Consider the following 24,374-nt stretch of genomic DNA (forward strand, 5'->3'; position numbering starts at 1 on the left):
CCAGCAACCCGAATATGCCCCCAAAAGAAGACAGTGCATCTTACTCTTACAAGAGCTAGCTCAGCTGAAACCACTACCCGCCAAGAGAACAAAAGGGCCAGAAACACTAGCACAGAATGGGGCTCGCGAAGCAGAGAAGGAACAGGGCGCTGGTGGTCTGGTTGCTGGGAACATGCCTGCCCTGTGCGCTCGGGAGAGCTCAGAAGTAAAAGGGTCCTACAGGCTGCCAGCAGCAGCCCCCGGAGGCACCGGGAGCAGCCTTCGGCTATGGCCTTCTGATGCTGCCTGGCCGGACACAGTAGTCAGGACCCTCCTCTCGCCCCTTCAGTGCCTTCCCCCGTGTCGCTTGAACCTTGAGAACAACTTCCCCTCATCTGGGACCCCTGTAGGATCGAAACTGCAACCTGAACCCAAACCCAGCAAAGTGTAAAAAGTCTGTGAGCCTCTATCTGGTGCCATATTTCCTACCGGCTGCTTGTCTTCGGGGAGCAGAGAGGCTGGCCCCTCACTGAGCGGCCTGTCCGTCTCTTTGTCCTTGTGCTGGGGATAGGACTGGGCCGTCAGATTTTCCACCACCGCGCCCTAGACCCAGCCAGCGCGGCAGATTCCATAGGATCACCTGCCTCACCTTCAACGAGGCCCTGCAGGACACGAGCACTCTGGTTTCCTCCCTTTCTTCTCAGAGGGGCCAAGAGAGACTTAGCCTTGCTGGCTCCCCGCTGCTGGAGGGGAAGAGGGGACGTGTGGGGGTTGAAGACCCTTCTCAGCACAAAACAGGCCCCTGGCTCCTGTCTCACTTCGACTAGACCCCAAGTCATTCCTGGGGCTACAAGGCGGCTCCTACCAATCCTGACCCAGAGCCCGCTCTCAGATATCATCTGCTAGGTCTTCCTTTACCGCAGTGACAAATCACAACAAACATAGGGCAGCACACAACACACACTTACTCATTCACAGTTCTGAATGTCAGAAGCCCCATGCAGGGGTCACTGGGCGAAAATCAAGGTGTCAGCTGGGCTGCATTTCTCCTGGAGGCTTTGGGGGTAGAAGCTGTTTCCTTGACTTCCCACCTTCTAGGACCTGCCTGCATTCCTTGGCTCATGGTCCTTACTCCATCTCCAGAGCCCACAAGGTTGCATGTCAGATTTTTCTTCCACAGTCTTGTCTCCCCCTGACCACAGCTGGAAAGGGGCTCTGCTTTTAGGGACTCGTGTGATTGTGTTCCCTGTTCTAAGATAACCTCCCATCTCAGGGCCCTTAATCATATCTACAGAGTGTCTTTTGCCGTAGAAGATAACATTTCCAGGTTCCAAGAATTAGGATGTGGACAGGTTTAGTGGGGCCATCCTCTACCCAGACCGTGCCCCCACTCTCATGACTAGCCTGCCTGACGGAGCTACTCCGCGGTCAAGCCACGCACACTCTTCCCCGACACCTGCACCTTTTGTTCTATCACCTGCGGGTCCTCAGATACCTGGATGGCTGGCTGCCACACATCCTTCGTGTCTCCACTCAAATGTCACCTGGTAGAATCCCACCCTCCCATTGTGCCGTAAACCCCCCTTCCCTGTTTTACTTTTTGCATTTATCACCACATGGTAACATTTGTTGACATTTATTGTCTGTTCCTCCCACTGTCCCACCCCCTCAGTGTTTCACTCATTACTCTAGCCCCAGCGTCTAGAACAGTGGCTGGCATATGAGAAGTTCTTGGTAAATATTAAAAGAAAGGAGGGAGGGAGGGAGGAAGGAAGAGAAGAGGACCATTCTTTAAGGGCCTCTAAGGAGTCTGTGTGTGAAGCACCAGGTTCATTGTGTTCTCCATCCCCTAAAAACTGTAGTGGATGCTGACTTAAGCTTTAGCAGGAGGTTGAGGATGGGAACAAGGAATAGTGTTCTGATGTCAGTTAGGAGTTTTGACTGAGGAAATCTTCTTATTCCTACTTCCCAGGAAGTCTTTTCTGGGGGCACATGGACTAAGTACCTCACATTTATTTGGGATGGGCAGTGCCTTCCACATTGCTTTTATTATTGACATCTTCAATAAACTGACCTGAATTACGTCAAAGCAAAATCCACTTTGCATCTGATGTATGAGAAAGGTCTACCAGCTCCCCCTGCTCTTCCTGCACTGGGGAGGGGGAGGTCAGGTGGCACCAAGGGTCAGACCAAAATGGCCATCCCTTGTGATGGCCGCGTAGCAGTGGTTAGCCTCCTGAATTGGAACTCAGTCAAAGCGATAGACAGGCACTTGCTACTGCCCTACTTCAGGAACACTTTGACCTACTTAGAAGTAAGCATTTCTGGAAGGAGATAAAACCTGGAAGGGTTTGTTTTTAGCAACTCCAGTACCAGTCATCTTTTGCTTTGATAAATAGCCTGTCTCCTCCTGAGCTCAGGCGGCTGCTCACCACAGATCTCCAGGAACCTGTCCTCGCTGCCCGCAGCTCTCCCTCTTTGTCTCCATGGGACGACAGCATTGGCTGCTCTGGGGAGACACCTCTGTCCTCAGTGAAATCCCACTGATTTCATTGATATGGCCTAGACCTCCTCCTCCCTCCCTGGGGCCTGGTTCAGACCAGAGAGTGATCAGTGAGACTCCCTTCCTGAAAACAAAGAGGAAGACTGACAGGATATGTTGGGGCTTCACGTTCCTGAGTGTGAGTTAGGCGGAGGAAAGAGGCAGACAGGTGTCAGGTGGGCACGCACGGAACCCATTTACACATATGGGATGAGCTTAGGGATGCTTTCGTCACTCGCGTCTGTGGCCCCCACAGGGCCAGCAATGGTGCAGTGGGGAAACCACAGAACAGAGAAGAGATTACCATGCCTAATGCTGGCACTCGTGCCTTTTTCTGTAGACATTGCTATCAAAATGGCACATATTGCCTGGGAATAGTTACCCATGTGAACATTATGTAGTTCTGTAAGACATATTTGGAGTTCAAATTAAATACAGAAGTAATGCACACTTTGCACCTCCAATCTCTAATCTGAAGAGTTTCTGGTTACTGGTGGTGATTATCTCAGTTCCTCTTTTTCACATAAAGACAAAACCTCTACCTATGCCCCAGTCCTGGTCTGCCTTTAGTTCCCTTTTTCTGCCCAAAAAAAAAAAAAAAAAAGAAAGAAAGAAAAGAAAAGAAAGAAAAAGAAAAAAAAAAATGAACCGCATTTTACCCAGAACTCACCCAATTCTTCTTTGTCTTTGTTCTGGGTACATGTCTTATTCAATTTCTATTTCCCATATAAATTTCCCAAACCCCCATATACAATTGAGCTAAGTGACTTGCAGATAGATGTTCAAAAACCCACCATATGTTGAATAAATATTCAGTAACCATCTTAGAGTTCTGAGCCACAGTCATAAATGGAAATCAGGATGGGGTAATTGTAGGAAAGTTATGAATCATCCTGGTATCCACAGTCAGGAAGTTCAGAGGTCAGAAGTCCACATGGGGAAGATGAGGATTAAGGGACTTGCAATTAGCCCCTGGAGAGAAAAACAGGCAGAAGAAGAATGAATGAAGGGCCAATTGTCGGTTTGAGGAAGTGAAAACATCCCCGTTCCGATGTCTCTAAACTCCATCTCAACTATGCAGGAAGTTATCCCAGGGTGTAGGCGGCCATGAGCCCCAAGGTCAGTGGTTCTTAGTCCTGACTTTACACTGAAATCTCTTGCAGAGCTTTAAAAGTAACTGTAGATCTGAATCTGGATCAGATTCTGGGAGTGGGTGCTAAAAGTCAGTCTTTGCTGGAGGAGAAAAAGGCAGGCACAGGACTGGCCAGGGGGCAGGAGGAAAGCTGCATCTGTCTCCACATTCACCAAGAATCATGTCCACAGCCCTCACAGTGACTACGCAGGCTTGGTATGTAGAAGGTGTGCACTCTACCTGATCTTAGGTGGGGCACTGTCTCTGGCTGGGCTCACGCTAAGAACTCTATGGAGGTGATTTTGAAGAGCTCTGTGCTTGCAAATCTGAAGAGAAGAAGCCTAAAGGACAAATTGGACATATGTCTGTCAGTGGATAGGGTGGATGTCTGAGGTCACCACCCTCCAGTGTTACTGAAGCCTGTGGATGACATGGAGGAGAGGGCAGTGCCTTTAGGCCCTGGTCTCGGGCCCTGCATTATGGTATATGTGTGGAGGCCCAGTAGGTCTGCAGGATGAGACCAGCAGGAATTCTTTGGGGTTCACTGTGGCATAGAATGTAGACAAGACATGAAGTGGACACACAAGTGGATAGAAAGCCTAATGGACTTTGGAGGAGGCCCCACATAGACAAACTCTGCCAAATAAGAAAGAGGCTCAGCCATCTGTATGGAAATTAAGAACACTCTAAAAATACATGCTGTAGGGGCGCCTGGGTGGCTCAGTGGGTTAAAGCCTCTGCCTTCAGCTCAGGTCATGATCCCAGGGTCCTGGGATCGAGCCCCGCATCGGGCTCTCTGCTTGGCAGGGAGCCTGCTTCCTCCTCTCTCTATGCCTGCCTCTCTGCCTACTTGTGATCTCTGTCTGTCAAATAAATAAATAAAATCTTAAAAAAAAAAATATATATATATATGCATGCTGTAGCTCAGGGGTTCTTAGCCTGAACTTTGGGAATGCATGGGTAGGTGTTTGAAACCCTGAAATTAAACATTCAATTGTCTTATGCAAAAAGGAGTTTATCTGGGTGTGCATAGTCCAAGGTACATTAAGCTTTTGGGAAAAAATGTATCTAGTTATTCAGTTAACATCATCAGACCTCTCCCCCAACTTGTCTGTCTTTCAGTCTCTCTCAGTCTCTCATCTCTATCTCTGACTCTCTTATCTCTTTCCTCCATGTTGACTTTATTCTCAGGCAGCTTCTTCCTATGTGGTTATGGCCAGATGGTCTCCAGCTGCTTCAGGCTAACATTCCACCAACTTAGAAATCTCGTGGGAAGAGATTGCTGCCATCCCAGGACTTCTTGTTAAGCTCTCACGGTTTACGATCCTTAAAAATTGGGTCATGTGTTAAATTTGAATCAGTCCCTGTGACTGACTGGCTGAGCCCAGGTTCATGGACCTGTGCTTCGAGTGGAGGGTGGACAGGGAAGGATGTCAGGTACACCCAAAAATGTGGTCTGAGAATGGAGGGCCGCTTCCTCAAAGAAAAACCAAGATGCTGTTACAAAAAGAAGGGTCATATATTGCAAACACATGGGGAAAATTGTCTACATTAGTGGTTCTCAAAGTGTCACCCCTGTACCAACATCAGCATTCTGGGGTAACCTATAGGAATGCGAATTCTCATGCCCTACCCCAGTCCTACTGAATCAGAAATTCTGGGGATAGAGCCCAATCATCTGTGCTTTAACTCACCCTCTAGGTAATTCTGATACATACTCAAGTCTGAAAACCACTGCACTACTGGTTCCCAAACTATGCTACATGTTACAAACACCTGGGGAACTTTTAAAACTACTAAAGCAAAGATGCACCCAAAGTGAATCTCCAGGAGATTGGGGGAGGAAGACCTAGGCATCACTTCTTTTTTTTTTTTTAAGTTTTGTTTTTTTTTTTGAAAGACAATGAGAGAGAGCATGAGCGAGGAAAAGGTCAGAGGGAGAAGCAGATTCCCCATGGAGCTGGGAGCCCCATGTGGGACTCGATCCTGGGACTCCGGGATCATGACCCGAGCCGAAGGCAGTCGTCCAACCAACTGAGCCACCCAGGCGTCCCCTAGGCATCACTTCTTAAACTTAGTTCCACCCTGGCATCACCTGTGGGGCCTTAAGAACAACAACAACAAAAACAGCAATAAAAAAAAAAAAACCCTAATGCCTAGAATTGTTTTATCTTAATTCCCATAAAGTCAACATAGTGTTATATTAGTTTCAGGTGTGCAGTATAGTGATTCAACAGTTCTATTCGTTACCTAGTGCTCATGATGATTACTCTCTAATCCCCATCACCTATTTCACCCATCATCCCCCCATCTCCCATCTGGTAGAATGAAATCTTATGATACTTGTCTTTCTATGACTAACTTATTTCACTTAGCATTATACTACCTAAATCCAGCCGGGTTGTTGCAAATGGCATAATATCATTCTTTTTTATGGTTGGTGCATATATATTCTCCACATCTTTATCCATTCATCTATCGATGGACACCTGGCTGCTTCCTTAATTTGGCCATTGATAATGCTGCAATAACCTTAGGAGGGTATATATCTTCTTGAATTAGTGTTTTTGTATTCTTTGGGTAGATAACCAATTAGTGGAGTTACTGGTTCATACAGTAATTCTGTTTCTAATTTTTTAGGAAACTCCATATGGTTTTCCACAGTGGCTGCACCAGTTTGCATTCCCACCAACAGTGCACAAGAGTTCCTTTTTCTCCACATCCTTGCCAACACCTGTTGTTTCTTGTGTTTTTGATTCTGGCCATTCCAACAGGTGTGAGGTGGTATCTCATTGTAGTTTTGATTTGCATTTCCCTGATGCCAAGTGATGTTGAGCATCTTTTCAGTGTCTGCTGGCCATCTGGATGTCTTCTTTGGAGAAATGTCCTCTCATGTCCTCTGCCCACTCTTTAATTGGATTATTTGTGGATATTTTTTTGGTGTTGAGTTGTAGTAAGTTCTTTATGTATTTTGGGTACTAACCCTTTATCAGCTATATCATTTGCAAATATCTTCTCCAATTTAGTAGGTTGTCTCTGTTTTGTTAACTGTTTCCTTTGCTGTGCAGAAGCTTTTTATTTTTATGCATTCCCAATATATATTTGCTTTGATTTCCTTTGTCTTGGGAGATGTATCTAGAAAAATGTAGCTACAGCAAATGACAAAGAAATTATTGTCTGTGTTCTTTTCTAGGATTTGCATGGTTTTAGGTCTTACATTTAGGTATTTGAGTTTATTTTTTTGTATAGTGTAAAAAAGTGATTCCATTTTATTCTTTCACATGTAGCTGTCCGATTTTCCCAGCACCATTTATTGAATAGACATCTTTTCCTCATTGCATACTCTTGCCTATTTTGTTGAATATTAATTGACTATGTAATCATGGGTTTATTTTTAGGCTTCTATCCTGTTCCTCTGATCTATATATCTATATTTGTGCCAGTATCATATTGTTTTGATTACTACAAATTTGTGGTATATCTTGAAATCTGGGATTGTGATACCTCCAGCTTTTTTGTTTTGTTTTGTTTTTGTTTTTGTTTTGTTTTGTTTTGTTTTTTCAGGGTTGCTTTGGCTATTCATGGTCTTCTGTGGTCCCATACAAATTTTAGGATTATTTGTTCTGGTTCTGTGAAAAATGCTGCTGGTATTTTGATAGGGATTACATTAAATCTGTGGTTGCTTTGGATAATATGGACATTTTAACTATATTTGTTCTCCCAATCCATGAGGATGGGTTATCTTCCCATTTGTGTCATCTTCCATTTCTTTAATCTTTGTTGTATAGCTTTCAGAGTACAGATCTTCAACTCCTTGCCTAAGTTTATTCCTTGGTATTTTATTATTTTTGGCACAATTGTAAGTAGACTATTTCCTTAATTCTTTTTCTGCTACTTCATTATTAGTATATAGAAATGCAACAGATTTCTGTATATTGCAACTTTACTAAATTCATTTATCAGTTCTAGTAGTTTTGGGGTGGAGTCTTTAGGGTTTACTACATACAGTCATTTGCAAGTAGTGAAAGTTTTACTTCTTTATCTATTTGGATGCCTTTTATTTCTTTTTCTTGTCTGATTGCTGTGGCCAGGACTTCTAGTACCATATTGAATAAAAATGATGAGAATGGACACCCATGTCTTGTTCCTGATTTTAGGGGAAAAGCTCTCTGTTTTCTACCATTGAATATGGTACTAGCTGTGAGTTTTTCATACATGAATGCCTAGATTTTTTTTTTAAAGTTTCTCTTATGATTCTATAAGTGTTCAATAACCATTGCCCTACCCTCCCCTTTAAATTGTCCTGAGGACATTACCATAAAACAGCTAAATGCAGATTAGAAGAATCAGACATCTATTTTCTGAAATCCCTCAACTCAAAACTTGGTCACATATCTGATGTTGATTCCCTTTTCTTTCACCTTTATGGTGAGTCTGCCTTAGCAGCTAGCTCCACAAGGACTAGGATTGTTTTTGTTCACCAATGTAGACCTAGAACCTAGAACAGAACCTGGCATATAGTAGGAATTCAAAAAGTATTTGCTGAATTGTTGAATAAGTCTGCCATGGGTCAGTGTCCCATTGATGTTCAGGATTTCCTTGTTGGGTTGTAGTCATCACTGGTCTCATTCTGGAAGGCACATGAGGATGGCGATGGGACTCTCAGTTATTGGTGCCCAACACCTGAGTGAATCTCCAGGATGGCCAAAATGTGTTGACCACATCAACTTAAGATGGGTAGGTAGTCTTAATGTTTTATGCCTTTGAGAGTAGGGTTGATTCTCAAGTTTAAAGGACTTGTGGACACATGTCTGATAGACTCTTTTCATAGAGACTGAGATCACTTTAGGGTCTACTCATTCTGTAATCTCTGAAGTAATGGCTGGGTCTTCCACGAACACCAAACTCAAGCCAGTTTCTGCAAGATGATGTCACCAGCCTCTTGGAAAGGATTATGAAAGAAAAATGATCAATGTTACCTGAACACAAAGGCCCAGAAGGAAGATTTAAGTGAAAAAATAAGTGGCTACCAAGCAATTTTGAAGCATCTTTCAATTCCTGTCAGAATGCCCCCAAAGTATCCAGAGAGGTGGATTAGGTGGCTGGACTAATATAGACTCTTGTATCATGGCCCCTAGGCAGGGGAACACAGGCAAATAAAGCTCATTTTTAGAAGGGCTGAGGTCCTAGCCAGGTGTCTGCCCTGGGCTGGCAAGGACAACCAAATGGCTCTTGTCTTTGGTAATACAGAAGAGAGAACCGGACAGCAGTATGTGTTGGTTGCCGTAGGTCAGAACTGGAACCCAGGATAACTGTGATCCTGAATTCATTGAGGCTGATGAGATCCTGACATCACAGTCAGGACGATCGGTAAATCAGAAATCTGGAATGCAGGCTGCATGAGCAACTGGAACTTTTATTTCTCTGTTTTGCATGTGGAGCACCAGGGCACATTTCCTACTTAACAATGAGATTCTCATATAATCCTCACCGGGAGAGGCTATCAAGGAGATGGAAGTGTCAGAACTAGAAGTAAGATTTTGACTCTGGGTCCTACTGTTTCTACGGGGGGAAGCTCTTTAGAATTTCTCTTTAGACTCAAATCATCAAAGCCTCATCATGGTTCATTCATTCAGTTTCCTCTGTTATGGAAGAGGACCCTACATTTTAAGGGTTGTGTGTTTCCATGTGTGCGTGCACATAAATGAGTCAATGTATAGAAAGCAATTAGGAAATGGCCTGGCACAATAAATGCTCAATACATGTTTGCTACTGTTATTCATTAAATTGTGCTGCTGTTATTTCCTGAGCATCTGCTGTGTCCCAGCTGTGTGGCAGATGCCGCAACACCCAGATCTAAACATGGTTCAAACTGAGAGAGGAAGGCCAAATCCTGCTAACTCCTAAAAGGCTTGGCCCCTGGCTGTCTTTCTTGTAGGTGGGAATTGGTTACCTGAGTGGTCAGTTTCTGGTTTTTTTAATCCTTCTCACAGACTTCCCTTTTTTTCTGCTTGATGGGCCTTCTCTACTTTATGAGTGTGGGATGGTTCCAGAAACCTAAACCTGGATACGAAAGAATGGGAGAGATGACCTGTGAGTGATAAACAAAGTGGTTCTTAGGAGAATCCAGTGGGTGTGAGACCGGTGGGATTCCTGGTACGAGTGAGGGGTGTAAGTGTGCCCTTGAAATATGAAAAATATTTTTTAAGATTTTTTATTTATTTATTTGACAGAGAGATCACAAGCAGGCAGAGAGGCAGGCAGGAAGAGAGAGAGGCAGAAGCAGGCTCCCCGCTGTGCAGAGAGCCTGATGTGGGACTTGATCCCAGGACCCTGAGATCATGACCTGAGCCGAAGGCAGAGGCTTTAACCCACTGAGCACCCTGAAAAATATTTTAAAAAGAAAAGCTTCGGGATATAAGGAAAGGAATGATAGACCCACTGTGGGTGGGGAGAGGGTTAATGGAAGTCTTCCTCCACCCTGAGTAATGTCTTTGGAGTTTCTCTGGCATTCACCCAAATGGAACTATTAAATGTCTAACAGGTGCTTACATGCATATGTCTTTTAAAATTCTATTAGCAATCCTGTTAACTTAACAATCCTTTCTCCTCCTTTTATTTATTTACTTTTTCAACGAGGAATTTGATGATCAAAAAAGCGAAGTGACTTTGCCTAAGGTCAGAGAGTTAGTAGGCAACAAAACAGCTTTGAATCTGGGGCTTGCGATTTCAAATCCGGAGTGCTTCAGCCTAACATCATTATGGGCCGGGAGCCTATAAAAAAACTCAGGCGCTATGATCATGGTGAGCATTAAGTAGTAAAAGGAGGGCAAGAAAAGAGTTAAGTGAAGGTGTTTCAACGCAGAGGAAGCGGTCCACGTTCCGAGACTGGGGGGAAGGAGAAGGGGCATCTGTGAGAGAGGAAAAGCGTTAGAGTCTTGAACCTTCTAAATCTGCTCCTCTCCCACCGCTTCGGCCTCGTCTGGTTGTATACGCTAAGCCAAAGCGGAGGACGGGAAACTGCGCGCAAGGAGGAGCCCCTAAGCACCTGTTGTGTGCAGTGGCTGGGGTCCAGCCCGGACCCCCAGCGTCGGTCCACAGCCCGGCCGCTGGCGGGGACTCCGGCACAGCTGGACTTTGGAACTCCGCCCCTTGAGGCCCTCCCTCGCCGCCCGCACCCCGCCCCTCCTCCCCAAAGTGGCTCTGGCTCCCAGAAAGAGCGGCGGCCTGCGCGGCGGGGACAGGGAGGGAACTGGCTCGCGGCCGCGGCGCTGAAGTTTCTTGCCCGCCGCGCTGCCACCCGCTGCCGGCGGCGCGGGCCATGCCGGAGCTCTGGTGCCAGGCGGCAGCATGAAGGGCAGCGACCGGGCTTACACCCGAGGTCCCTCTTTGGGGTGGCTCCTCGTGAAGTGCTGCTGTTGCCTCCGGTGCAGAGGTGAGTGGCTATCGCCGTTCGCGCCTTCTTTTAGCAAAGCCCGGGCCGGCGAGGGAGGAGGGAGGAGTTGGGGGGGGGGGGCGCGGCCAAGGGGGTTCGCTGGGCCCCGCGTTCGCGTCCTCGTCCCCAGCAGAAAGCGGGCTCGCTGGCGGGGAGCTTCTGACTTGCATGAGGAGCTGCAGTTTGGCATCTCAGTTACTTACTTGTCAGCGACTTTGGATGTCAGGACGCCAGCCTGCGGGGTGGTGGGGGAGGCGGGGGGGGGGGGGGGGCCTGGGGGGGGGGGCCCCCCCCCGGCCACCCCCCCCCCCCCAGCTGTGTGTCCCTGTAGTGGCCAAGGCGCACTTCCTTGCTCTCATTTACATATGGATCTCAGCTGAGGGATTAACTAGTGACTCCTAGCTATAGGAATGTGTTTGACACTTGTCTCTACACTAGGAACTATTTTTGCCAAGTGACAATTTTCTTCGGGGACTGCAGCGGGCTTTTCGCTTGTCTCTGCTGGGGCTTTCGCAGGCTCGCTGGGTTTGCAGCTCTGGGCCGGAGCTGGGCTCATTAATTAACCAAGAACTCTCTGTGTACCCAATTAGGGCTGTATTTAATTATTCTTCTAATTTTAATGTTGAGGAGATGGCAGGAAGCAACTAATTTCCCCAAAATCAGCCTGCAAAACAAGATGGTGAGAAGGGTCACAGAGAGAAGGTTATCAATTGTGGAGCCTCTCCTGGGGCTTTTCCTCAGCAGAGTGCCCATATGTTCCTAAAGCGGTTCCTGTCACTTTAACATTTCAGCTTAGAGGGTGGGGGAAGAGAGGCGTTGTTTGTATGTGATTAGAAGGGAGAATGTGGCCCCTTGCTTGGTAATTCGCCCTTTTTAACTTTCACCTATTGGGGTGAAATTTCCCTCCACCCCCATTTACAATGCCCCCATCTTCTGCTTCATTCTCATTTTAAAAAGTCCTGATAGAACTTTCTCTCTGAGTTACTGATAAATAAACATCATCGAAGGAACCCTTAATCGTCCTGTCTATGCCACACACAGAGCAGAACCCTAACATATTCTTTACCCTGAGCTGATAGAAGGCTACAACAACTAATTAAACCTGAAGGACATTTTCCCAGTTCCTAATGCCAGCATTAGCCTTTCGGTCTCTGCATTAGCCTTTCAGTCTCTGCATTTAATTAGAACAGCCTGGAACTTCGTGGTAGCCAGCTCTAAGAGCCAGAATTCGGATGGAGAAGGAATCATAGAAGGCCTGGGACCCTCACCAGAATCTAAGCCTAGCTCAGAAACATTCAAAACCAAGGCTGGGAATTGAAGGAAGGGAACATTAAAAGGGAGAGAAGGCAGGAAATGGCCAAAGAGAATCTCTGAGTGGGTGGGATTGCTCTGAGGGCTGAAGGGTTTCCAAGCAGGATTTCTTGGGAGCCCATTTCCTGTCAAAAGGCAGAATTCGGGGACTTGGGTAGTGCTTTTACTAAAGCCCCTGCAGCGGCCTGCTTGAATCCAGATGTGTGGCAGCCCCAATTTGCCTGCAGAGCAATTCTCCTGGGTTCTCTCAGTCCTTGGCTCTGTTTATGGCCCCAGCTGCCCCTCCCGCTCAGGGGGCCCAGGAGGTGGGGGCTGGGGGAGCCAGCCTCCAGCCTTCAGGACTGGAAAAGCAGTGGCTGCAGGCTCTGCAGCTTGAAGAGGGAGTGTGGGAGGAAAGAGGGTGTTGCAGGAGCCAGAACCAGAGCAGGAGGAGACCAGTGACCCTCAGCTGAAAATTGCGGGAAGCAAGCAATGAAAGCTGCTTGAAAAGGGAAAGGAGAATAACAGAGCTGGGTCCCTAGTCACCTTCTCCCACTTTCCTCCAGACTCCTCCCCAGACGTGAGATGTGAAGATGGCAAGCTGGGACTAAGATCTGAGGAAGATGGGGGGGCAGTGAGGTAGCCACCCTTTAAAGAATCCTGGGCCTCAGCTGGGCAGGGCGATCACGATTGTGTATGAGGTATGTGGCACTACGCTGAGGCTCTCTAGGTCTGCTCTAACAGAAAAGAGAGATCCCAGTGGAGACTACAGGCATCTATTCTATTCGGAAGCTGACTGCAAAGATAGGTCTTGTACTGAGTTTGAGCACCTTGCCCAGAGCCCCGGAAACTTGCCTAGTTGCCTAGTTGCAACACGGAGAAGGGCTTAGAAAAGTCTGAGAGGTTGGCCGGCGTGGAGGGCAGCGCCACCCGGGACTGCGGCCTCTCTTTTCAGTTGAACCAGTTCCTCTGGTTGTACAGACTTCATAAAATTGAAAGGCAGCTTCCCCTTTTCAATAAGGGCAGCTGGCTGTTTGGCTTCTCTCTCTTCTCCCAAGAGAACTTGGCTATCCTGCTCCAGGAGCTGCGCTCTGAAACCGGAGGGTCGGAGCCCACTACTACAGTTCTCAAGTCTAGGGGCCTTCCCCCCGCTGGCTTCCGGTCACTCAGAATTCAAAGGGTAGAGGAAAATCTAAGAAAAGACCTTCTGAAGTCTGAGGAAAAGAGGAAGTAGAATGTTCTGGCTATTTTTGACCAACCTAAAGCTAAGTGAGGCATCCTGGACTTTCTCTGGTGAACCCTAAGTGGTTGTAATTGTTAGCACATGGTTGAGAGTCAAGGTCTTAGTGATGGACCTGTGTGGTCTTTAAATACCATATTTGAGGAAAATGTGGGAGAAACTAGTTGAGCCTGTCTTTTGATTTGGACAAGTGAGGAAAGTTACTATCTCATTGTCTCTCTTGGTTTTTGGTTCTAGTGAGTATGAGGATGGTAAAGGGGTTTGATGCAAGGTGATCTTTCTTCCCTCCCCTGAAATTGGTACGGAAGGGCAGGAAAACTGAAAACCAGGGGTAAGATCAAAACAGATGAGGTGAAAAGGAAGAAAGACAGCAAATACATTTATAACTGCCTTTTTGGAAGTGAAAAAGGGCCAAATGTGAGCTAATAGCATGTATATGTGTCTGAAGGCTGATTAATCATTGATGTCACACTTTGCGGGAAGTTTCGGGATTGCTCTGGCTACTTAGACTTTCCTTTAAGCTTGAAGAAGTGGGTCAGCTGTGGATTCTTCTTCAGTTATCTTAAATTTTTAAAAAGCACCTTGTTTCAGAGACGAAAAGGAATTGAAATCACCAGGATATTGCTAAGTTCTATGCTGCAGACTGGAATTTGTGACTTCTAAGATCATGGAGCCCAACCATTTTTTCTGACCTTGCTAGGTGAAAGCCAGCTTTAGAGCCTTTCATTTTCTAGTCCACTTGTAATTAACTTCGGGTGTGTGGTCCAAAGTCCTTTCTTGGAAACCCTTCCCGATCACTGTCCTCCTCTGCTTCTCCACAGTATGCCCAGGGTTTATTTATATTTGTTTATTACTGTATCACCGTCCCTGCATCTCAAGCCCACGTGCCATTGTGTGTCCCCATTTATGCTGCAAGTGCCCAGTTCAGGCATCTGAGCCTCTCAGAAAGAGAGGAAGGAGTGGTGGCTGAACCGGACTGAATCAGCCTAGAGGGGAGGCACTCAGATCACATTCCCATGGTTTTTTCACCACAAAGGCAATTGGGTTCCAGCCTGAGTCTGACATGGGGCCGGGGTAAGGGCTGTGGGGCTTCACAGGGCATCCCAAGTCATCGTCAGCTGTAAGCTCTCTTTTCCCCCTACCTTTTCCCAGAATGACTATGCAGGGACCTCATGACTTGATGTGAATGTCTCTTCTTTGGCCTATAAATGAAGATAGCTTATTTTATAGACTGAATTTGATGTGTGAAAGCATGACATCAAGTTCCTTTAGAAAGGTGCTGGTAACCTCAAAGAGAAACCCTTGTGACATTCACTATTAGTGACTTAATTCACCACTCCATAAAAGCACAAAAATCCTTGGGGCCTTAATGCACATAGTCTTTTGTTTCTTCATCTCCCGGAACATGCCTCTACCACAAGGAAAACGGAATCAACCATTTAGCATGTATGTTTTTCCAGTGTATCTCTTGTTTTTTCTGCCTCCTGGGGAGATACCCAGACATGGGGAGAATTACCACACACACCAACCACCCCTAACCCAAATCCTGTTTCCTTTCCCCTATGTGATTCTCTGACTAGGGAGTAGCAAGAAGGATGCCAGTTATTACCTGAAAAACAGTACTGATGGCCAATTGTATGTCCCTTGTAGAAATAGGAGTGTTTGGGTTTGGTGGGATGAGGTGGAAACTGGAAACAGACCCTGAATAGCCCTCCTCTGCCACAGCTGTAGGTCCTGCAAACACCAAAAGTGCTGTAGACATCACCCCTGTGGTTCCATGTGCTACAGGTTGTTGGGTCCTAATGTGGAATAAAAAGGTAAAAATTCAGACCCTGTATCTGTATTTTTATGCAAAGTGATTTTAAAGTTAAAAAATAAAAGTGAACATTGGGGATTCACTTCCAAGCCCCCTATTAGAGTCAATAACACTCCTAAGAGGTGTTATTGATATTCTCCTTCACGATAGTTCCCCCTTGAGAATCTTGATGCTGGTCTGTTCTGCCCTGAAGGTATTCCTCATCTGTCAAGGTTCTGCTCCTCTTTCAATGAGCGAGTGCCTACATGGCCTGTCCTCTTAGACTTTTCCTAAAGGAGGGCCCTAGAAAAAGCATGGATCTGAAACCCAAGGGAGGGCTTCTCAAAGAGAAGGGGCTAAATCACAGAAAGTAAGAGATCACTTAACAGATCTTCTTTAATAGAGAAGGACACTGAGAGCCACTTAGTAGCAGCTCAGAACTAGAGACCTTTTCCTGTGCTCTTCCCTCAGTGTCATTATTGTCTTCCTGGGCATGTGGCTTCTCCTACTATAGGCACAGATGAGGTGGAGCCAACCAAGAAGGGTAGAGGCAATCCCTAGACTGGAATTTAGGTGTTGACTGTGGATTATCTGCAGTTCTGAGGGGATGACTGCATTGCCTGGAGCCATTTGGAACTTGACCTGCCTGGTCTGCTTTGAAGTCCTCTTCTGTCCCAAGACCACGGAGGACAAAGACGGTCACATCTCTGTCTGTCCCATAGCAGCCTGTGCACATGTTCTTAGTAAATATTTGTTCACATTTTCCCCTCAGGTTCAATTTAATTCAGAAGGTCCCCCCCCCCCTCCTTTCTTATCCCTTTTCTTGAAATGTACCCTTTCAGGTGGAAATGAACCAATGAAATGCATTCCTATCATTTTATTTTTGAGCTGGCTTTTATGTAGCACGCAGTGTTTTAATTCATTTGACAAATGTTTATGTGCTGACTGCCTGCCAGACCAGCACTAGGCACTGGGGGATGGGAATCCTAATGGTGCTGACCCCATTTGGCTGTTGTGAAGATTAGTTAAGATAATGTATGTAAAGGGCTTAGCATAGCACAAAGCATATATGAAGTCTTTTTAAAAAGGTCGCTACTAATGGTAATAGTAATTGTAGCACTAGATACAGATCCTATCCTCAGGGGACTCCTACCTAAATATTTGTGGGCCCTCTGGGTGGTAAAACCATAAATCTACATTCCTATGCCAATTTAATGGTCTCGGTTCAAGCCATTATCAACTGCACCTCAATTCTGTGACATTGTAACTATGGGGGAAGAAAGTTTGTGATCTAGAAGTATGATAGGGATTTCCTCTTTATTTTTATTAAACCAATTTTTAAAAAAGAAACACATAACACTCCTAGTATTACAATCTCTGTGTGTTACATTAAAGAACATTCCAAAAAAGATACTGGCAAGAATCCAAAGCTTCCCCAAGTTACTCTAATCTGGCGGAAAACACAAGGTCCAAGAATTGCAGCATAACTACACCAGTATTAAAGTTCAGATCCTGAGAACGTTACCTTATGTAAAACACACCACTTCTTCTTGGCTGCCCTTTGATTTTGGCTAATGATTTGATGATACACATTTTTCTCTTCACTTCAGCCAGCATTTATTGCATTTTCATCATATGCAAACTTTGTTGCTCTTCTCCAGACTGTTTTTGTCTAGATAAAAATCATCACCTGCTGCCCACAGCAGCCCCCGAGGCTGTGAGGTTTGGCCATAAGCTTGGTACTTCTTGTAGATAGGGGACATGGGTAGCTTGCCTCCCCACCAGGTGTGTCCAGTGACTAATGGAGGATATCTTTCCTAGTTGACAAGCAGCCTTTTGTGTTAAACCTCCTAGAAGGAGGGTAGCCCTGGTCACACCTGGGAGACAACAAGAAGACTGCCAGGTTGGCTTCAGCCAGGCAAAAGAGCAAAGATCAGAGTTACAGAACAGGTTGTTCCACATTTTTCTCAATTTCCTGGTGACCACAGTGAGGGAACTGTCAAGTTGAAAGGAAGGGAAACCCCTTCTACTGCTAGATTAAAACAGTACCTCATAAAACATTTCTGTTTCCAGGTATCTACTTTCCTTGGGGGCAGGATTAGTTGTAAGTGTGTGTGTGTGTGTGTGTGAGGTTTGGCCATAAGCTTGGTACTTCTTGTAGATAGGGGACATGGGTAGCTTGGCTCCCCACCAGGTGTGTCCAGTGACTAATGGAGGATATCTTTCCTAGTTGACAAGCAGCCTTTTGTGTTAAACCTCCTGGAAGGAGGGTAGCCCTGGTCACACCTGGGAGACAACAAGAAGACTGCCAGGTTGGCTTCAGCCAGGCAAAAGAGCAAAGATCAGAGTTACAGAACAGGGTGTGTGTGTGTGTGTGTGTGTGTGTGTTCTCTTGTAGCACCTGGGTGTAATTTCTGCCCTCCCACTTTTAGAACCGCCATATTGCTCCCATGGAGAAAGGATAGTATCACTCCCTGTTCAAAGGAGAACCAAGACCCACTGTTAAAAAGAATTGCAGGGGTGCCTGAATGGCTCAATCAGTTAATCATTCACCTCTTGATTTTGGCTCAGGTCATGATCTCAGGGTGGTAAGATCAAACCCCATGTGGAGCCTAGTTTGGAGCATCTGTGCTCAGTGGGGAGTCTGCTTGAGTTCTCTCCCTCTTCCACTACCATGCCCCCACCTTCCCGTGCACACGCAGGTGTGTGTGCGCTCTCTTAAATAAATCTTTTCAAAAAAAAAATTAAAGAATTGCAAACATTCCACTTCAGCACAAATTTTGGACCTCAGTCTCACACCTGTGTGGTGCCTCTTTCTCTTTTCTACTTAGAGCAGAAATTCTTGAAGGAATTTGGTCACTGGGCAACATGCTAGAAAAGCAGATTCTTGGACCCATTGACTCAGACCCAGTAGTCTTGTTTTAACAAGCCCTCCAGGTGGCTTGGTTTTTGTTTGCTTGTTTGTTTGCTCTTTTTCTTTCCTCTCTCCAACTTTCCCTGACCTATCTACCCCACCCCAAGTCCCCCAGCTTCAGCAAAAGCTTTCTATAACAGAAGACATCCTGCTTCCCTGGGGATTCTTGCTTTGAGAAGTGGAGGAGGCCCCTGCATGACTCACTTTCACTTGTCAGACAGGGGTAGGAGTTAGGAATCCCCAACATATTCCGTGAAGTTTACAGCCTACCAAAAAAAAAAAAAAAATCAAAAGTTAGGCAAACAAAAAGACCATAAAAGTGTAACTTTAATAGTGTAGTCCTTTAATAACGTAAAAGTGTAATTTTAATAGCGTGACTTTAATAGCTTTAATAGAGTAATCCTTTAATAGTGTAACTTTAATAGCGTAAACTACCTCGAAACAACTACTTAACTACTTAATATGTCTTTTTCTATATGTCTACCCCCTTAATAAATGGGCATGTTTCATATATTGCTTTATAACCTGATTTCATTTAATCTTTTGAGCATCTTCCCAGGTAGAGGCATTTCCAGTGTGTGTGTGTGTGTGTGTGTGTGTTTTAGATTTTTTACTTAAAGACTTATTTGGGGGAAGGTGGAGAGGGGGACAGAAGGGGAGGGAGAGGGGCAATCAGACTCCATGCTCAGTGACAAGCCTAACTTGGGGCTCCATCTCAGGACCCTGAGATCATGACCTAAACCAAAACCAAGAGTTAGAAGCTCAACCAGCTGAGCCATCCAGGGGCTCCTCCAGTATATTTTTAATGGCTCCAAAGTATTTCACTGGTGACAAGACTTGAACTTGACAATTGTTAGTATTAATTTAATATAATGGTTTAAAGTTTAGTGAAAAAGCATGAGGATGAGCCTTGGGTGAAGAAATAGATCTTTCTAGAACCAGATTCTAGAGCAGACTGATCCTTGTTGTGGGGTTTATGTATGTCCACTCCATTCCTCACCCCTGTCCTTTCATTAGGATGTATGATTTACTCTACCAGGAAAGTATGATTTATTCCTCAAGAGATCAGTGTGCACTGTGGTGAGGGCACATTTTTTCCCACTCATGCTTCTCTTCTTTTGTGGTATTAGGAATCATCTCACTCCTCAACTTCTGACTGATCATGCACTTGCTTTCACTGAGAAGACCTATGGATTTTTCTTTTATTTATTTGAGACATACCTTTGAAAATAGGGTATTTAAAAATTATTGTAACTGGAAAAGAGAGTCTTGATTATTTTTTTCCTAGCAAAATCATATATAAACATTGGGAAAGCATTTAGAAATATAAACAATGAAAATAAAATTTCATTACCTAGCGATAGCCATAGTAACATTTTGAATAATCCTCTAACCTTTTTTTTTCCATGTATGTGTTTTTTTTTGTTGTTCAGAAATATAACATAGTAATGTTATAAACTTTCTTCTTGTTATATATTGAACAACTTCTATGATGTTTTTCTGTATGCCTTTAGTGAAATGCTGGATCCAGCTCTGCTCAGGTTGGGATTATTAAATATTCAGAGTTTTGTTTTGTTTTGTTTTAATTTTATCCATTTATTTGACAGAGAGAGAGATCACATAGGTGGAGGGGCAGGCAGAGAGAGAGAGGAGGAAGCAGGCTTCCCGCTAAGCAGAGAGCCCGATGCAGGGCTCCATCCCAGGACCCTGGGATCATGACCTGAGTGGAAGGCAGAGGCTTTAACCCACTGAGCCCCCCAGGTGCCCCTATTAAATATTCAGAGTTTTGAGAGAGGATTGTTAAACCATTGGTAGCTTGAGATCAGCCAGATATCACAAATCAAGGTTTTTTTGCTTTATTCAAGGAGATGGTTTATCAGCATACCACCAGATGCACAATTTTTTTTTAAATATTTTATTTATTTGACAGAGAGAGATCACAAATGGACAGAGAGGCAAACAGAGAGAGAGAGAGAGAGAGGAGGAAGCAGGCTCCCTGTGGAGCAGAGAGCCCGATGTGGGACTCGATCCCAGGACCCTGAGATCATGACCCGAGCCGAAGGCAGAGGTTTAACCCACTGAGCCACCCAGGTGCCCCCAGATGCACAATTTAACTGTGCATAAATAGGTTTTTTTTCAATGTTCATTCTATTTTTAGTTGTTTCTAATTTTGGCTATTACAAGCAATACTTATAATATTCCTTTAGTCTCAGAGTTAATTCTTGGCACAACCATCATTACTTCCTTCGGATAAATCCCTTGAAATGGAGTTCCTGAATCAAAGAGCATCCAGAATTTCACAACTTACTTGTTGCCAGTTAAACCCCCTGTTTCACACCCTTTGAAAGGAAGAGTGTACTGTTCTTTGTCTTAAGAGGATTTATGAAAAACATCCCCTGAGACCAAGGAATTTAATGTCTCTCCTGTTGTTTGCTTCTGTTTACATTTTCTGAATTAACTTAATTCTTTTTATATAAGGGAACACCCTGACTGAGAGCCTTTGATTCATAGGCTACATACTGATATGCAAGTTGTAATAAACATATTTTATGTTTGTGCTGGATTGAGAGGCCATATATCATGATGATTAAGAGCTTGGACTCTGGAGCCAAAATGAGTTTGAATCCCAGCTCTGCTACTTTATCTGTGTGACCTTGTACAAGTTATATAAATCCTTTGTTCACGTTCCTCATCTGAAAAATGGAGATGATCAAGGAATCTAGTCTTGGGATTTCTACGAGGCTTAGAGGGGTTGACATAGGTAAACCACTTAGAACTGGCACATGGTAAGTTCTCCGTAACTGTTGGATTATTGTTACATTACTGAGTATGTAGAAGTCTGCATGGAACTGTACCAACTGTCAACTGTCACATTCAAATGATTTCATTAGCTCCTTCATCATATGGAAAACTGGGTTGAGCATTTCTTGTATCAGCCTCTAAATATTTGAATACCATGTGGCAGGTACTGGACTAGTGACAGTAGGGAATTTAAAATGTTTTCACCCCCTCGAGGATCTTGCCATCCAACTTGGGAACTGCTCCACAAATATGAAACAGTAAATAATAAAAAAAAGAGGGAGGGAGGAATAGTTGCTGAAGCCAATAAAAGGAAAGATACTTCAGGGTCCTACCTGACGGCTGACTTAAGTAATTATGCAAAATCTGGTGGGAGCACAGTGGCCTGGGGTGGTCTGGGAGGACTTCTCAGGAGATACAAGGTTCCGTCTGGGCCCTAAAGGGTAAGAAGGGGTTTTTAAAGGACTGAGTATGGGGGCGCCTGGGTGGCTTAGTGGATTAAAGCCTCTGCCTTCAGCTCAGGTCATGATCCCAGAGTCCTGGGATTGAACCCCAGGGTCCTGGGATCAAACCCCACATCGGGCTCTCTGCTCAGCAGGGAGCCTGCTTCCCCCTCTCTGCCTGCCTCTCTGCCTACTTGTGATCTCTGTCAAATAAATAAATAAAAATCTTTAAAAAAAAAAAGGATTGAGTATATAGGGAGAGCAGAGCACCCTGGACAGGCTGGGGACCACAGAGGAAAACAGGTCAGAACTGCCTTCTAGAGCTGTGCTGTCTAATTCAGTAGCTGTTAGCCATATGTGGCTATTGAGAACTTGACATGAGGCTAGTCCAAGTTGAGATATGCTGAAGGCACAAATTACATACCAGATTTCAAAGATTTAGTACCAAAAAAAAAAAAACGTTGTATGGGAATCTCAGTAATTTGGACATTGATAATATGTTGAAATGATGATATTTTGGAGATATTGGATTAAATACAATAGGTTAAAATTAATTGCACCTGTTTATTTTCACTTTTCAAGAGAACTAGAAAATTTTAAATTATATAAAAATTATATAAAATTATTCTATATTGTATAAAAAATAAAATTAGGTATGTGGCTCACATTTATGGTTTGCACTGCATCTCTGTTGAATGGAGCTTTCCAAGGGCCTATAGTACAAGATACACTGATGTGCCAGAGTAGAAACTCTGGAAGTTTCTGGAAGAGTGGAAGATCTCTTCCAATGGCCAATGCTAGGCCCTCCTCTCAGCCATCTCCATAATTCCAGGAGGAGGCAGTCCCTCTGATGGGGAACCAGATGCCCATGGGCCTTCCCAACTGAAACTTTCAAGGGAGGCAGTTACATATTTTCATTTCTGAGTGACATAGTTTGTGAGGAAACAGACAAGGGCTTCAGTTGCAAGTTGTCCCCCAGAGCTCAGACAAGCCAGCTTTTAGGGAAGATCCTGAATTCGGGAAGATCCTAAAAACACTACTGAGCAGGAAGAGAGTGACAGCATGCTCCCATCTCCCAACCCCCCTAACCCCTCCATCAACCGACTTCTGGTCAGCCCTCCTCCTTTATGTGACAGAGGTCACATAAAGGTGCTGGCAGGCGCCCAGAGTCTGAGGGGGAAGATGGGTAGCTTGGCAGACCAGGGTGGGATGGAGATGCAGGAGATGTGAGAAGGTGGGTGTGTGGAGCCCCAGGCTGAACTCCTTTGTCCTTTAATTGAAAGCTGTGTGAGTGTTCTATTGTATCATTCTAAGCAGCATCTGTGATCCTAATGTTTGTCCTCATGGGGCATCACCAGGTGCCTGGCCGAGCACAGTGCTGTCTGTTATTTCCCTCTTTGTGTAGAGACCACTGTATACATAGCTTGTCTTGATTATATATCATTGAACACTGGAATTTTACAGCATCTCAGATCATAACGATCTCAGTTTTATCGGCAAGAAGAGCACTTTGAAAAAGAGAAGCAACTTACCTCAGGTATGAACTGGTAATTTATAAAATGGTACCATTCTGCTGGTATTTTTGTAGAAGAGGTGGTGAGATGTAGACTAGTCCTGCCCTTTTGTTTTGGGGGGACACAGAGGGTAGAAGCACTAGATCCGATCTGAGAGGAGACCCAGCTCCTTGGAAGGAATCTCAGGGTTGAGGCACCCTGTGAATCAGAAATCACTCTTGGGTTCCTGGAACTGTGTCCTAGCCACCGGCTCTAGCTTTTCTCCTGTAGAAATCTGCCCCACGGTGTCCGCTTACATCTGGTGTTTCTAAATGTCTGGAGGGATTCTGGGGGAACTTTACTGCTCTGAGATTGCAGCTGGATTCCCAGAACCTGGAACTGGCTCTACTGAAATCAGGGTCTGCCCTGTGGGCCTGAAGTCTCTAAATGGAACTAGTCAATACAGGAGACCTTCTTGAGACATCTCAAGGGGCCTTCCTATGACCTTCCAAGCAAAATGGAAGGTCAGGTTAATCTGAAACCAGGTCTGGATAGCCAATGTGCTCTCATCTAATCAGGTTCCCACAAAACCTTCCTGGGGAACCCAGGATATCTGTGGCTGCCACAGTATTCCAGAGGCGTCAGCCAAGGTCTCCTGGACTGGTCATTTCTGACTCCTCCAAGACTGGGGAATAGTCAGAAATCATAGCCAGTGAACACAGTGGACATGGCCCTGCCCTCATGAACTGCAGTGTAGAGGGGGCGAGAGATAGCGCATCCCTTGTTCCAGCTGTTCTCTGAGCATGTATGAGAGTATCTGTTGGTGGGAGTGGAATTTAGATTGGGACAATAGGAACCCTGTCTGAGGAACTAACATAGGTGCCAAAAGTCTGTTACTACCATGCTTCTGGTCCCCACATGGGTTTTATTTGCATTCTGCATCCAGTTTAAAGAGCCTTTCCAAAAGGTTTTGCTAAATATTATGGGAGAACACAAGGGAAGGAGAATAAAAGAAGCATAAGGCCAGACAGTTTTCTAGAGTTCGTGTTTTTGGTACCTTGCGGGAAGCTGGCTTCCTTCCTTCGGGTGCCATTTTTTGGTCCCCAGATACCAGAGAAGCCCGTACTGTGTCCATAAAGGATCATTGGTGAGGCCCTCCCTTCCTAATTCATGAACTGGAGAACTCTCTTCTTATGACTGGAGCCCCTCCCTTCCTACATATTTTGACCCTGGAATCCAGGGAAAGGGTCCAGATTCATTCACTGTTCCATACGTTGGGCTTTCCCAGCTGGCTTAGTTTCTGCTCAGAGGC

General features: G+C 45.2%; 1 protein-coding gene across 17 annotated transcripts in view; it reads left to right on the plus strand.

The window, feature by feature from the left end:
• KALRN (kalirin RhoGEF kinase) overlaps nt 1–24,374 on the plus strand; it is a 656,868-nt gene that overhangs the window by 529,908 nt on the left and 102,586 nt on the right. For 3 of the 17 annotated variants that reach the window (XM_059391112.1, XM_059391117.1, XM_059391113.1), the window contains exon 1: nt 10,863–11,088. The exons of 11 other annotated variants lie outside the window; for them this stretch is intronic. In XM_059391112.1, the coding sequence (XP_059247095.1) occupies nt 11,004–11,088 (85 nt within the window). In that variant the 5' untranslated portion in view covers nt 10,863–11,003. Of the gene's footprint in view, nt 1–10,862; nt 11,089–24,374 lie in introns of those variants that run through there. 3 more of the 17 variants (XM_059391114.1, XM_059391115.1, XM_059391116.1) reach the window with 2 other exon arrangements.

The sequence above is a fragment of the Mustela nigripes genome, chromosome 2 (genome assembly GCF_022355385.1).
Source record: "Mustela nigripes isolate SB6536 chromosome 2, MUSNIG.SB6536, whole genome shotgun sequence".
NCBI classification, from domain to species: Eukaryota; Metazoa; Chordata; class Mammalia; order Carnivora; family Mustelidae; genus Mustela; species Mustela nigripes.